A 15,661-nucleotide genomic window follows, 5' to 3' on the forward strand; every position below is an offset into this window, starting at 1 on the left:
AGGCCCTCATTCCCAACCTGAGTTTTTAAGATGCTTGACTTCTTATAAGCCCATGTTTTCAAAACCACAGTTCACACTTGGGAATGTTTAAAGCTGTATTTCTATCTGTGAACTGACTAACCCAAGGCCCCTGTTTCCCTTGCATTTGTGTAATGCCTTGAAGTGCACTAAATACAGATATAAAGGAGACGGGGCAGGTTTGTCATCAGAGAGAGGAAGCCACTTGCTCAGGAAGACACAGCAAATCAAAGACAAACTTAAGTTTCCTGACTCTTTCTCTCTCCAGCGTATCATCCAGCCTCCTTAAGCCTCACTGTCCACATACGTGGCTGTGTCCATCAGGGAAGTCCAGCCTCATTAGGAGAACTGATACTCGCTCCAGTTCCCCATCCCCTCAGTTGTGCTAACAAGAATTGCTCTGTTTGCCTTGGTAAAGAGGCACAAAGCCACTCGTGGGCCGGGGTATGTTTGCACAACACTCTGAAGAGCCTCTTGAAAAGACAGGGGGATAGGAAGAGGAGTTTGTCGTTTAAATAGAAGAAATCAGGAAGTGAACCAACTCCTCCCTGGGCCAGATGGTTTCTAGCGTCCTTGGGACCAGTAGGAGCGGTAGCAACCACCCAGCACTCTCTCACACCAGTGAGAAAACTGAGGCCAGGAGATGCTGGAGTGTGCTGAGGCTGGGTGGCTGGGCCCAGCTTCCCACAAAGAGAAACTCGGGTTCTCACACCTGTGGCAGAGGGGTCCTGGGAGCCTCTGGTGGAGAAAGTGGGCAGATGTGACCGAGGACCCTGGATTGTGTTTGGTTTCCAGACCTGACCTCCAGAAGCTGACCGACAGACTGAAGAATCTGGGGGCTGACCACATTGTCACAGAAGAGGGACTAAGAAAGCCTGAGATGAAAAGCTTTTTTAAGGTACCAGTGAAAACGGACCAGGCTCATCCCGCTGAAGAAAGGCAGTCACTTGAGTTCAGAAAGCTGGGCACTGGCCACTGATCGTCTCCAAAATCCCCCCTTCTTCTCCTTGTGGCTGGGTAAAGCCCATTCCCTCAGCCAGGGGACAGCACACAGTAAGTGCCCAGGGGCTGTGAGGGGACAGCGTAGAGACAGACAAGGTCTAGGAAACCCCGCCTGATTTGTCATTTTGAAGGTTTCTGATTGGCTCCATCAGCCCACACCGCCAACGTGAGTCTCAGAGCTGGGAGAGGGGCACAGGAGGGAAGAGAAAGGAATGAAGTCACGTTTCACGTTTATGAGGCACCTGCCATATGTTTTTTACCTGAAAATCCCCACAGAAGCTCTACAAAGTAGGTGCCATCTGTTTTATAGATGAGAAATGAAGCTTGGAAAAGACAAAGGACTTTACCAAGACCACAGTCAGAGGTAGTGAGGAGTTTACCGAGACCGCAGTCAGAGGTAGTGAGGAGTTTACCGAGACCGCAGTCAGAGGTAGTGAGGAGTTTACCGAGACCACAGTCAGAGGTTGTGAGGAGTTTACCCAGACCGCAGTCAGAGGTAATGAGTTTACCGAGACCGCAGTCAGAGGTAATGAGTTTACCAAGACCGCAGTCAGAGGTAGTGAGGAGTTTACCGAGACCGCAGTCAGAGGTTGTGAGGAGTTTACCCAGACCGCAGTCAGAGGTAGTGAGGAGTTTACCCAGACCGCAGTCAGAGGTAATGAGTTTACCAAGACCGCAGTCAGAGGTAGTGAGGAGTTTACCGAGACCACAGTCAGAGGTAATGAGTTTACCGAGACCGCAGTCAGAGGTAATGAGTTTACCAAGACCGCAGTCAGAGGTAGTGAGGAGTTTACCGAGACCACAGTCAGAGGTTGTGAGGAGTTTACCCAGACCGCAGTCAGAGGTAATGAGTTTACCGAGACCGCAGTCAGAGGTAGTGAGGAGTTTACCCAGACCGCAGTCAGAGGTAGTGAGGAGTTTACCGAGACCACAGTCAGAGGTAATGAGTTTACCGAGACCCAGTCAGAGGTAGTGAGGAGTTTACCGAGACCACAGTCAGAGGTAATGAGTTTACCGAGACCCAGTCAGAGGTAGTGAGGAGTTTACCCAGACCGCAGTCAGAGGTAATGAGTTTACCGAGACCCAGTCAGAGGTAGTGAGGAGTTTACCCAGACCGCAGTCAGAGGTAATGAGTTTACCGAGACCGCAGTCAGAGGTAGTGAGGAGTTTACCGAGACCACAGTCAGAGGTAATGAGTTTACCGAGACCCAGTCAGAGGTAGTGAGGAGTTTACCCAGACCGCAGTCAGAGGTAATGAGTTTACCGAGACCGCAGTCAGAGGTAGTGAGGAGTTTACCCAGACCGCAGTCAGAGGTAGTGAGGAGTTTACCCAGACCGCACAGTCAGACGTGGTGGGGTCGGGGCTGGCCTAAGCCTCTCTAGACTCCAAAGCCCCTCAGCCTGCCCGACACCTCACAGCGATCAGACACATCCCAGTCTCTTGCCACTGACTCCTGGCAGGGTAGGACACATACTCACCTGAGAGCATTTCTGAAGCAGTAGGTCAGCATGTCTGATACTGACCAACCTGTAAGTACCGAGGAGAGGGGACATGAAGTCTGTCAGAACACAGCACCGATGCCCTCTGTCTGTTCTTTCCCAGAGGTGAGTTTTGAACAAAATCCTCCCATGGACAGAGGAGCCTACCGGGCTAGAGTCCATGCAGTCAGAGTCTGACAGAACTGAGCGACTCAATAACAACAGTGCTGATCCATGGGCTTCCCAGGTGGTGCCAGTGGTAAAGAACCCGCCTGCCCAGGCAGGAGACGTAAGAGACTCGGGTTCGATCCCTGAGTCGGGAAGATCCCCTGGAGGAGGGCATGGCAACCCACTCCAGTATTCTTGCCTGGAGGATCCCATGGACAGAGGAGCCTGCAAAGAGGTGACTGAGTATGCCTAAAACAGATAACAAGATTAAGCTGGTAAAGAAAAGGCCCTCCCCAGACTGAGTTTGAAAGCCTGAGGGTCCTACTTTTTCACTCCCTCCAGACACAGCCCTTGGGCCAGGGAAGTGCGGTTTGCAGCAAGCTTCAAGCCACTCTCCCCTTCACCCCCTCCACACACACTGCACCCCACAGAGGAGTAGCTCACTCACTGTAGATCTCGTTTCCCAGGACGTGCCCCAGCCACGGCTTGCTCTCAACTGTGTCGGCGGGAAAAGCTCCACGGAGCTGCTGCGGCATTTGGCGTAAGTCCCTCGGCCCCTCGGGTCCAGTGCGCCGGCGCCCTCCTGAGCTGTAGCCAGGAGGACCACCAAGTGACCAGGTGCCAGTGGCCAGTGCAAGCCAAGGCCAGGTCAGCACACCCCTGGGTAGGAAGACGGGACCCTTGTCCCATCCCAGTTATCTGGACCCGCCCCTTCTCAGCCTTCTTTACAGATGGCCAGAGACCCGTCTGGCTTTGTTTTCCCGGGGACCCCAGTAGTAACTGCTGGGCCCTCTGTGAAAGGGGAGCAGTTAAGGGTTCATAACCTAGGGGCATCTGCAAAAGTCCTAGCATATTAGCTTTTAAAAACAGATTCTAATTTTAAAGGTAACATTATGCTATTATTACAAAACATCTTGAAAGCATGTAAAAACACAAAGGAAAAATTAAGCACAAAACTGACCTACCGTCCCGCCACAGAGAAGGATAAGCATCGTTGACAGTGTTGACAGTGTACGTCCTTTCATCCTTTTTCCTTTCATATAAACTTCTCGAGCGGAAGGGCGCCTTAAGGGACACCTCCCAACTAGAGCACCAATGTTTGTTAACTCCTGTTTGCCAGCACTCACTTTAGCCAGGGGTACCGAGATGACTGAGCCACCGAGGGACCCCTCTAGAACGCACAGGCTGGATGGGAAGATGGGTCATGAGATCAGAGAGCTGTGGTAACAACCACAGAGCGTGAACCACGCGGCAGACTGTGCAGAGTGTGTGACATTCCCCTCCCACAACCACCTGAGCACGGGGTACCGCTCCCATCCCCATCCAGACAAGGCCCAGAGAGGGCAGGCAGCTTGCCCGTGGCTGTGAGCCCAAGCACAGCTCTTCACATGACTCCAGGCAGCCTCCGAGGCCAACCGCCATCCCTGCGTGGCCCGTCGTAGGACAGAGTCTTGCTCAGGGGTCACAAGTGTAGGCTTTGGAGTCAGAAAGGCTGCTGCTCACTAGCTGGGGATCTATGTGATCTAGGCAATACATGAAAAATGATCCAAGCCTCAGCCTCTTCATCAGTCAAATGGGGGGATATAAACCTTTTCTACCTCAGAAGGTGAGTATAAGGGGCTCTGAGGTCCGCACAGAGCGCTGTACAAGTGAGAGGTGGGTCCGCGCTTTCTCGACTGTGAAAGAGGCATCATCAAGGTCCTCCCTTGGGGTCACCCTGAGGATCATTGGCCAGCACATGTGAAATGCTCAGACCTGTGCCTGGCACATAGTAAACACCCAGTCAACAGTTGTTTCTGATTTTAAAAAAACAACTATATTTTGTACTGGGGTATAGCTGATTAACAAACAATGTTGTGATAGTTTCAGGTAAAAAGCGGACTCAGCCATACGTGCATGCATGTACACGTATCCATTCTCCCCCAAACTCCCCTCCCACCCAGGCCATAAGCGGTAGCCATTCTGATTAAACCCAGTGTAGTGCTAGTCCACAGAGGGAGGGCTCAGCGCCGCTCCCTGCCACAGGATCTACTTTCCAGAGCCAGGTGGCAGATGAAGGACCTGAAGGCCAAACTGGCCCGCAGCCTCAGGAACAGAGAGTTCCCCACCCCTCTCAGCAGCTTCTGCCCTTCTGGAGTTCGCCGAGCCTCTGTGGTGTTGTCCCAGAGTGAACCTCGGCTCATCCTGCATCAGCAAACTCCTGCAAGAGCTGGGGGAGCAGGGAAGAGCACACAGGTTGTCAGGCACGTGAAGACTTAGCTTAACATTTTTTAAATGACACAAGCCCCTCTATCCTGTATGACCACTGAGGGTGTCAGGCAGCAGGTCCTGACACTCACCATCATCCTCTGCACCGTCCAAAACATCCCTTAGCATCCCAAGCTGCTTCCATCTCACTAGTCCTTTGACTGACAGCTCACTGGTCCTTTGAATGAGAGTGCCCAGAGAGAGAGGCAGCATGACCCACTGCCTGCTGCCCAGGGTCACCCAGGCACATAGTAAACACCCAGTACACTGTTTACACCCAGTAAACAGCCGGAGCAGAGCCCAGCTGGACTCAGGTCATGAGCTTTGCTTAGGGAACACTCTTCCCTGCAGCTCTTCCTCAAAGCCTGGGCACGAGCTTCAATCAGTGGGCTCCCCACCCTAGTTAGACATCCAGGTCATCTGCAGGGAGTGTCTGCTTGCTTCTTTGTTTTCTGTTGTTTTTAATATAGATCCTTGCCCTGATCTACTGGGTCTGGGGCAGGCGTGGGGATCTGTTGTTTTTTTTTGTTTTTTTTTTTTGAACCCTTCCCAGGAATTCTGGGGGCTTCCCAAGTGGCACTAGTGGTAAAGAACCTGCCCGCCAATGCAGGAGACGCAAGAGAAGAGAGTTCGATCCGTAGGTCAGGAAGATCCCCTGGAGGAGGAAATGGCAACCCACTCCAGTATTCTTGCCGGGAAAATCCTGTGGACAGAGGAGCCTGGTGGGCTATATAGTCTATAGAGTTGCAAAGAGCCGGACACGACCGAGCACGCACGCACACAGGGCTTCTGAGAACAAGGTTCAGGAACCAGGGTTGGAATAGACGGTGCTGTGCCTCTGCCTCTACCTGTGACCACTCTGTTCTCTCTGCTCCTCAGGCCTGGAGGAACCATGGTGACCTATGGGGGAATGGCCAAGCAGCCTGTCATCGCCTCCGCGGTAAGCTGGGGTCTGAACACCACAGTCCTCTAGACTCGGGCAGTGCCCCGCCCCTGGGGGAGTCTATCCCTTAAGCCTGAAGTTCTTGCCCTCAGAGCACCTTAGTGTGTGTCCTTCCTATTTCCACAGAGCCAGCTTATTTTTAAGGATCTCAAACTTCGGGGCTTTTGGTTATCCCAGTGGAAGAAGGACCACAGTCCAGGTGAGTGGATGATAGCCCTGTTAGCAGGGGTCACATGAGAGGGCAGCGCCTACTCAGAAGTGACCAGCGACCCTGAGCCCGGAAGAGGTGATCAGACCCCCCATCCCAACCCCAAAACAGGATAAAGGATAACAGCCTCTAGAAACAGCTACAGTCAGCAAATAGTTGTAGGCTACAGTGGGCTTGTCCTCAAGGCGACCACACTGAACAGGACAGCTCCTGCTGCCCTCGCGAGGGGCTGACAGCGGGGAAGATTGCCGTGGAGGACAGCCCAGGAAAGAGAACAAACTCTGGCTCCAGCCTGACTGGGCTCAAATCCTGCTTCCACCACTGCTAGCTATAGGTTCTGCCGAGCCAGCCATGGGACATCAGGCAAGTTACTTAACCTCTGCCTTGGTTTCAGTGTCATAATTGTTGGGACGTCCCTGGCAGTCCAGTGGCTAAGACTCCCCTGCAGGGGGTTGTTGTTGTTCAGTCGCCAAGTCATTTCAGACTCTTTGCGACCCCATGGACTGCAGCACACCAGGCTTCCCTGTCCCTCACCATCTCCCAGAGTTTGCCCAAGTTCATGTCCATTCAATTGGTGGTGCTATCCAACTATCTCGTCCTCTGCCACCCACTTCTCCCAGCATCAGGTTTTTCTCCAGTGAGTCGGCTCTTCCCAGCAGGTGGCCAAAGTATTGGCTCTTCAGCTTCAGCATCAGTTCTTCAATGCATATTCAGGGTTGATTTCCTGTAGGATTGACTGGTTTGATCTCCTTGCTGTCCAAGGGACTCTCAAGAGTCTTCTCCAGCACAGAGGTCCAGTCTCTGATTGGGAAACTAAGATCCCACATGGCCTCAAGTCTCAGTCAAAAAAAAAAATTTTTTTAACAGTCGTAATTGTTTAAACTATTGTTAGCAATGTTTGACAGAGGTGGACACTGAGGTTTAGAGTGGCTAAGTCACTTGCCCCAAGTCCCCCCCACCTAAAGAGTGTGCAGCCAGGATGTGAACAGCCAGTCACTCTGACTCGAGACCCTGAACAACAGCTCTCCTTCCTCTCCCGGAGGACGGGTTCCCCAGAGTGTGACCACCATCCTCCCAGGCGGAGCCTGAGGAATGAGGTGGCGTTCTCCCAGTGAAGGAGATGGGAGTGGTCCTATGAACAGGGTGTTTCAAGCAGAGAAAACAGCATGTGCAAAAGGCTATCAGAGAGGGTGGGAAGCTGGTTGTGACCAGATTATGAGAGGCCTGATAATCCTCTTTAAGGAGCTCAGACTCTATCTTAAGGGGAAACGGGAAGCATGGACAGTGTTTCAAGCAGGAGGTACAATTCAGTTTGAATACTGAACGAACTGATGTCTATGAAAAAGCACTTCTTAGGCAAGGCCTTCACTTCTCATTTTCTTCTGCCATCCTGGGTCCCTAAGTGGGAGGCAAGCCCCTGGAGGGGACCCTGCTGGCCTCAACAGGAAAGGTCCTGAGGGAGTCTCAGGCTCTCAGGGAGGCTCTCTGCCCCCAGCAGAGCTCATCTGTCTGTGCTGGACACTTCCTCCTCTGGCTTCCCGCCCTCGCACCATTCAGGACTCCCAGCTATACCCAGTCAGGTTCTGTGGGTCTGAGCCTCTCAGCCACCACTCTGCCTGCCTATCAGCTCCTGGGGCCGCTGCCTACACCCTATCCCCACCCCGGCTCTCACTGTCCTGAACGCAGGCGGGAACCAGGCCACCTCCACAGCCGCCACGCCCTGGCCAAGCCCGGGCCTCTCGCTGTGGGGCAGGCCTCCCTGGAGCCCGGCCCCAGCTCCCGCCCGCCTCCCACCTCCCCGGGCCCTCCAACCTCCCACAGACCAGTTCAAGGAGCTGATCCTCGCACTCTGCGATCTCATCCGCCGAGGCCAACTCACGGCCCCCGCCTGCTCCGAGGTCCCGCTGCAGGACTACCTGCGTGCCCTAGAAGCGTCCACGCAGCCCTTCGTGTCTTCAAAGCAGATTCTCACCATGTGACGTGATAACCCCAGAGCCAAGCAGGAGGGGAGATGGATCAGCAGGACTGGTTCGGGCCCTCCCCCCACCCCCTAGTTGGGCCTCCACCGTCCACAGGCTGCACCTCTCCCCACTGTCCCTTCTGACTCAGAGAATTGGGGGGCCAGCCTCAAGGTATTGAATAAAGTCTGAACTTCCTAGGAGGAAAAAAAAACCACAAACCAACAGAAGTCCTCTCTGGAGAAGGACCATCCCCAGGCACTCACCATCTCCCAGCACGAAGAAGCTGCCCTCTGCCTGTGCCCCAGAAGCATGGCCCTATAAAGCCACGCCTGGGCAGGACGGGCAGGGCACAAGAGCCAGTCAGACAGATCTCTGCCCTCCAGCCATGCCAGCCCACTGAGGAGAACCTTCTAAAAAGGAAGGTTTGACTCATTCTCAGGTGGCCTGCAGCTCTGTCTGGGGCAGGGGGAAGGATCAGCTCCAAAGAAGAGCAAATGCCAGGCTGAGAAATCAAGGAGATGGGGTTTCTCTCAGTCGCTGGACCATGCCCAGGGCACTTCCATTCTAACTAGGGAGACAGGCACATCAGTGGTTACACCTGAGGTCATTTTACTCCCAAGGGACACTGGATTGTCATAATTGAAGGGCTGCTGCTAGAGTCTTGTGAGTAGAGGCCAGCATTGCCGGCATCCTACAGAGCACAGCAGTCTCCGTCAGCAAGGGCCCATCAGCCCAAGTGTCCACAGTGCCACTGTGGAGAAACCCCGCATCACACTACAGGTCCCACAGTGGTTGTCATAGTGATGCGCGTGCTAAAGAGGACCCGTGTGAGGTGCTGTGAGCACCTAACCGAGGTCCTGTCCTGCCGGGGATCCACCCGGTGGATCCAGGGTGATTCGAAGGTGGGACGGAGTCGGCGTCTTTGGAAAAATACATATTTAATCACAGATATAGAGATTAGAAATGGATAGTGTAGTAGGAAGATTAGTGGAGAAAAGGAGGCTGAATAACTTGGATTACGTGGAATAGCATCCATACTCCAGATGGGAATTCAGCCAGAAAAATGGGGAGCAGAAAAGAAGCGACATGAGGGAATCAGTCTTTCCGGAAACTGATCCGATTTCTTTATTTTGGGGTTTGCTTATATACCTTTTGTTACACATAGGGTTGAATACAGAGTCACGTGGGGGTCAGCAGTCCTGACCTTTATCAAAATCAGGTGCTTCACATAAATGTATAAAAAAAAAAGGTCTTAGGGATATTACATCATCTTCTGGCCATGAGTGAGACCTGCTGACATTTTATGATCCTTTCTTTCTGATAACCAAAAAACTTATTTCTTCCAAGGGTGTTTTTTCTTAAACCAGGCACCACCCTCCAAATAAAGTTACATTCCTATAGGGTGAGGGTGTAGTGAGTTACAATCAAGAAAGGAATTTATTCAACCCAAGGTTAACATGATTAGTCTTAAAGGTTAATACTTATTTCTCCTATATGCTTAAAGGTTAATACTTATTTCTTCCTATATGCTAGTTATATTCATTATAAGGGTAGGGAACATGGAGATTTAGCAGCAAACATCAACCCAACAAATGAAAATCCTTTCACCAATGCTCCCCTTAAGATCTATTTAGTCTTAAGATATGATAAAGTTACATTTTTACATAGCAAGGACACAGTGATTTATAACAAAGTACAGTGATCTATTACAAAAGAGAAAATCCATTAACTCAAAAAGTCTAGTATTGCTAACATCAAAAACTACTATATTTCCTTTGCTATATTCCAAATACATTGATTAATATATTCCCAAGTGCCTAAGGATATGGAGGCCTGGCGGCAATCATTGACTCAACAAGAAGAAAAAGTCCTATGCTAATTAAGACTCTCAAAATACTCCAAAACTCTCTGTGCTGTTTACAGTTGAGAGGTAGTAAACAATCTTGTGCCTAGTGGCAGCAGTATGGATAATCCTGTCACACAAGCTAGTCTGTCAGCAGAGAGGTTTGACCTGAAACATCCTTGTCCCACCCAGAGCAGGGAATTAGCAGCAATTATTGACACAACAAATGAAGAACCCTTCACCAAATAATTCCTAACCAACCCATAAAACGTCTCATGCCTCTCAGGTTGGGAGGCTGTGAACAATCACATGTGGCCGGACAAACCTATACAGGCGGGCTAGATAACCTTCAGAGGAGTCCATAAGCTGAAACACTCTTGTCACACCCAGGAATTTTTATTGCCTTGGAGCTGCACGTTTACTCCTTCTCCGAGAGAAACGGTTATGGGGGGGAGCCTCCCGTAAAGTCAGAGGTGTAGGTGAGAGCATAAAACAGACTCTGGTTTTGGGGTTAGATGCTCGGGAACAGGGGGTTTCCTGAGGCTTGATCACGCCTTTGCGTATGCCAAGCCTCCTTCCTCATGACCTTTGCCATGGGCGGAATTCCTCACGCTGGCCCCCGGCATATCCCCCTTTTTTGTTTAATATAATGAGGTACAGGCTCTGTCCTAGACCTTCCTCGGGGAGCTTGAGAGTGGGCCCTGGGCAAGGCAGTGCTTTATTCAGACAGTGAGGAACTTGACACGACGTGACTTTATGGTGTTTTGCTTCGTGATCCACTCACCCAAAGCAAAGCACTAGAGACTTGAGGGTGTCCCCTTCATCACCCGGCCCTCTGTCCCTGAGCTCTAGAGCCTCACTGGGGTGGACTTACTGAGAGCCCACTGCATGCCTGAGGCCAGGGCTGCCTATGAGTGGCGTGGGACTAGCCCACAAGTAGCTTTATCTACTCATGAGGCCACTTTACGGAGGTGTTCAGAGGGCCGTGGGGACACAGCAGCTCTGCCTGAGGGTTTAAGGAAGGCCCCCCACTCCAGAAGAAATATGGTCACAGCCAGTCTCTAGGCCCAGCAGGAGGAGGTGTCCCAAGCAAAGCCAGCAGCACACGAGAGTCTGGAGGCCCAGGAGAGCCTGCCCATTGCGGAACTGCCAAGGGGCGAGTATAGCTGCCACCTTGTATGTAGGGGTGTCGGAAGACTGAGTTGGGAGCCCTCCTTCACAGCAGGAAGGCTCAGGACTTGCCCTCAGGACACGGGGAGGAACTGGAGGGGTTAAAGCAGTGAAATGGTGGGGAAACTGGCTCTGAAAGCTACGGGACGCTCTGGTTTAGTTGCACTCCAGCACGTACATGGGCCCTGGCGTCATCCTTCTGTCCCCGGGAGCATCGTGTGTGTGCTCTGGAGAAAAGGATTCGGCTTCAGCCTGGGACTGCGAAAGGTCTGCAGGTGCCCTCTGGGTCAGATTTGCCACCTTGTACACCTGGGCTCAGAATCAGCCCCAGTTCACCCAAATCTCTCCTGTCCTTGAGGTTAGTGGGACAGATGATTTGTGCAGCTGGTCAGTGTGGGCAAGTGCAGAAAGTCTGAGAGGGAGGGGGAGGCCACCCAAGGCTACGGGAGTGAAGGTTAGGATGAGGTTCGTCAGGGGGACTCCACAAGCTTGGGCTTAGGGGCTCCGATGCGCCTAAAGCCATGGAGACGGATCTGGCCCCTAGTAGAGACTCGGGGACAGGAGGGAGGAAGCTTCATAACACCGCAGCACAGTTAGAGACCTCGTGGGTGGGGGAAGGGTGTGCAGAGTCCCTTGAGAGTAGCACCTCTGGGGGTCTGGAGATGATTTGGGGTGGGGGGTGGAGGGGGCTACACCACGTGGCATGTGGGATCTTAGTTCCCCAACCAGGGATCGAACCCATACTCCTTGCATTGGGAACATGGAGTCTTAACCACTGGACCACTAGGGAAGTCCCTGGAGTTGACATTTGCCCTGGGTTTAAAGGATATTTTCTCAGGCAGGGAAGGGAGACAAGCATTACAGACCAAGGGACAGGTTTAAGTTAAGGCAGAACATTTATGTCAGAATCTACTCCTTTACCCCCAATGCCATTCTATTTCTAAGAATTAAGACTGATGACTTTTAGGTGGGGACTGGGAGGCTGGAATAAACATTTTCCCCACCCCCTAGCAGCTGACAAGATCTGGCCCATGTGATGTAAGCAGAGGTGGGAGGTGTCTGTTTCTTGAAGTGAAGTGAAGTCGCTCAGTTGTGTCCGACTCTGCGCCCCCATGGACTGTAGCCTATCAGGCTCCTCCGTCCATGGGATTTTCTGTTTCTTAGGAACCTCTTTAAGTAAAGCTGGCATCCATCCTGTATGTTTTCCTTCCCCTTCCACTTTCCCCCTCGCCAGGAAACAAACATGGAATTTGCATAGCCATCTTTGACCATGTTGAGAACAGAACAGCAACAAAATCAAAGGAGCCTGGGTCCCTGAGACCCAGAAACCCTGACTGCCCACCTCAGGACTTGAGAAATAAGCTTCTGTGCTATTTAAGCCCCTAGTGTTTGGGCTTCTTCTGAACCTACTCCTAACTGATACATATTGTCTGATTTAATTTATATTGAAATCATGTCAGACCATCTGAAGCTGAAAATTTTCACAAAATCACAATCTGAGCAGTGGCAGTTTGTGATTACCAGCTAAGGAATTTGAACTTTACCCTGTGGGCAGTAGGGAACAAAAGATTTCTGAGCCAGATGATCACAACTGCGCTTTAGAAAAATCCCTCTGGCAGCAAGTGGGGGGACAGTTCAGAGGCGCCAAAGAAAGATAATCAGGGGGGTTCATGTTTGGGAATGCATGTAAGAATTAAAGATTTTAAAATTTAAAAAATAAAAAACTAAAAAAAAAAAAAAAGAAAGATGATCAGAAGCTCCCAGATAAGGACAGTCTCCCTAAATTCTGAAGACCAATATAGGGATTACCAATGTTTAATGAGGCCATCAAAGGAAAGGAGCCTAAGACAAAACTGTCAGAAGAGAATGGATCACCTCTTACTTAACAAGCACAGGGGGCGGGGGGGGAATCCAGTACAGGATATTGTTTTTAATTTTCAGGGCATGTGGAGCTGGGACAACTTCTGGTCCACCAAGTAAACAATATCCTTTTTAAATGGTGGAAGGAGGAAACTTTGGCTCCAGGAGACTAAAAGATGGCAAACGGTCATGACCTAAACCACAGCCTGGGCACACCTGAAGCTTCATGCCTGGCTCTCCCTGTTGTCTTCCAGTAGCATCCACCCTGCAGCTGCCTACAGCCACGCCATAATATTGATGACTGTCTGGCGTGTTGGGACACCAGTTAACCCTGCTTTCCTCAGGGAAAGACTGAGGCCCAGAAGGAAGAGTTTCTTGCATTAACCTGTGGGCGTTAGGCATCTCAGTCCTGGTGCCTCACAGCTCTCATGATCAGCCCCACGGTCATTGGCAGGTTCCATGCCCTGGGCAGGATGCTGGGCCCAGCCAGGACAGCTGGAGGAAATGGTAGAAGCAGAGAGACTCGGTCCTGGCACAGCACCTGCCTGCAGGTGAAGGCAGGAAGATCCTGGGAAGACAGAGGTGAGCTGACACTATCTGAGGGGGAAGAAAGCTCTCCCATGTCCCTGACATTCTGCAATGTTCAGACATTTCCACTCACACTGTCATTTGATTTTTATAGCTTCCCTGTGTCATTGCGGTTTTACTATCACCACTTTTCCAGAAGAGAAAGAGAGGAGGTGAGCTGCTCAAGGCTGCACATCAGGAAGCAAGCTGGCACCACAAGCCAGGCCCCCTGACCCTATCCGGTCACTGGGCCAGTCAACCCCCGTTCCTTTGGCCCCACAGTTGGCCCTGAGTTCCCTCCTTTCTCAGGACTCCTTGATTTTGTTCAGTGATAACATGTCACCCAGTTTCCCTGAGCCTACGTCTCATGGAGAAGCATGAAAAAAAGAATAAGGAGGCCATTGAAGCAGTCCAGTTGAGAATTCATTCAGTAAATATTCTGAACACCTGTTATGTAAAAAGCACTGTCGATGGTGCTAGGGATACAGCAGGAGACAAAAAAAATCCTGGCCCCTGACACCAGAAGCCAGTGAAGGCGCGAATAAGCGAGGTGCATGGGAGAAAAAACTACAGTGGTTTCATAGTGGCAGGGATGGGGGTGGGAGGGGGAGGTACTTGAGAGAAGGTGGGCAAGGAACATCTGAGCCCTGAATAAGTCAGCCAAATTTCCAGGCTGGGGGAACATGTTTAAAGCCCGGTGTCTGAACAATATGACGAGGCCTGAACTGGCTTAGTAAGTGGGAGTGGAGAGGAGTGGATTCGTGAATACTTACATGGAAGGAATAACAGGATAGAGTGAATGGAGTGTCCGAATGGAGTGGCACCTTGCTGGAAGGAGGTGCCCAAGTTAGGGAGCTCTTAGAGCTTGAGGGTTTTAGCGACAGGCCTTTCGCCTCTAGGGGGCGCTCTTCCCATCTGTACGATAGGTTGAGCAGATAATATAACCAACCACCAAGGTTAGCACTTCAGAATACTATGATCCTCACACTTTCCTAAATATCAAATGGATCAAGATTACAACATAAAAATCAGTTCTAAAAGTAACAGGATAGGGACCTCCTTAGGGGTCCAATAGTTAAGACTCCAGGCTTCCAATGCAGGGGGCAAGGTTGGTTGGATCCCTGGTCAGGGAACTAAGATCTCAAAATGCCCTGTGGCATGGGGGGAAATTTTTTTTTTTTTTTAAGACTAAATCATGGGAAGTACTTTTAAAAAATTTTTCTAAGCTCAGGGTGAGGAAGGCCTTTCAAACTACAACACAAAATCCAGAATCAAAGTAAAAGGATAAATTCGATCCCATGAACATCTGTTGTTTTTGCAAGGCAAAAAAGCACTCTAGGCAAAGTCAAAAGTCAACAAACCGGGAAAAAATATTTGCAACTCATTTGACAAAGAGCTAGTGAACTATAAACGTGTAAGAAAAATGGGCAGAAATATAAGCAGACACAGACACAGCAGAAAGAGAAAATATATCTCTTAAATATATGAGGCTCACCGCACTTAACTGCAAATTAAACTATCCAGAGATAACCATTTCTCAGCTAACAGACTGACAAAGATCATAAAGTTTGATAACGTGTTGATGAGGAAATGGAGAAAGCTCCTTTTCTACTCTAATGCAATGATTTTCAAATTATCAGTCTATTAAGTGCAGAATTGTATGTAGTACATCACCATTTACTTTGTATGTGTAAAATACCTCTAAAAGGTCATTTACAAACGGATTACATTGCCTCTAGGCCACCAGAGGTCAGAGCTGGTAAAGGTTTTTCACTGTATACCATTTGAACCAGTTAATGAATTATCCGTTCAACATATGATTTTTAAAATAAAAACAGTAAAGAAACAAAACTTCTTTGTGGTTCTAGGTAAATTGGATTAGTGAAAAGAGACCCAATATTTATCGAGCTTCTACCACGTTCCAGATACTGTCCCAAGCTCTTTCACATCCGCTTTTCGTTACCCTGGTAGTCCACTGAGATGGGATACATTATTCTAATTTTACAAGTTAGAAAATGGTCCAGTGATGTAGCCAGTATCAAGCCTAATCCAGCTCCATAGTTCCAGCCTTCTTCACTTTCCACGTTGCTTTCATTAAAACAAGTCCTATTTTTAAAATAATACTGGTATTACTTTATTGGGCACTTAAGATACGCTGGGATGTCCTATGTTGCAGTTACTCTCCCCTTTTATAG

General features: G+C 50.3%; 1 protein-coding gene across 10 annotated transcripts in view; it reads left to right on the forward strand.

The window, feature by feature from the left end:
* The window catches only part of MECR (mitochondrial trans-2-enoyl-CoA reductase), a 44,001-nt gene extending 28,684 nt beyond the window's left edge, over positions 1-15,317 (forward strand). For 4 of the 10 annotated variants that reach the window (XR_011254076.1, XM_069574852.1, XM_069574858.1 and 1 more), the window contains exons 6-10: positions 814-916; positions 3,135-3,208; positions 5,794-5,854; positions 5,984-6,056; positions 7,887-8,244. Coding sequence is in view for 9 of the 10 variants with exons in the window: in XM_069574852.1 (XP_069430953.1) it covers positions 814-916; positions 3,135-3,208; positions 5,794-5,854; positions 5,984-6,056; positions 7,887-8,044 (469 nt within the window). In the remaining variant the exon portion in view is untranslated. Of the gene's footprint in view, positions 1-813; positions 917-3,134; positions 3,209-5,793; positions 5,855-5,983; positions 6,057-7,563; positions 8,245-13,353; positions 13,482-13,581 lie in introns of those variants that run through there. The other 6 variants (XM_069574850.1, XM_069574855.1, XM_069574856.1 and 3 more) reach the window with 3 other exon arrangements.
* Positions 15,318-15,661: the final 344 nt, after the last annotated feature.

The sequence above is a fragment of the Ovis canadensis genome, chromosome 2, assembly GCF_042477335.2.
Source record: "Ovis canadensis isolate MfBH-ARS-UI-01 breed Bighorn chromosome 2, ARS-UI_OviCan_v2, whole genome shotgun sequence".
Taxonomy (NCBI): Eukaryota; Metazoa; Chordata; class Mammalia; order Artiodactyla; family Bovidae; genus Ovis; species Ovis canadensis.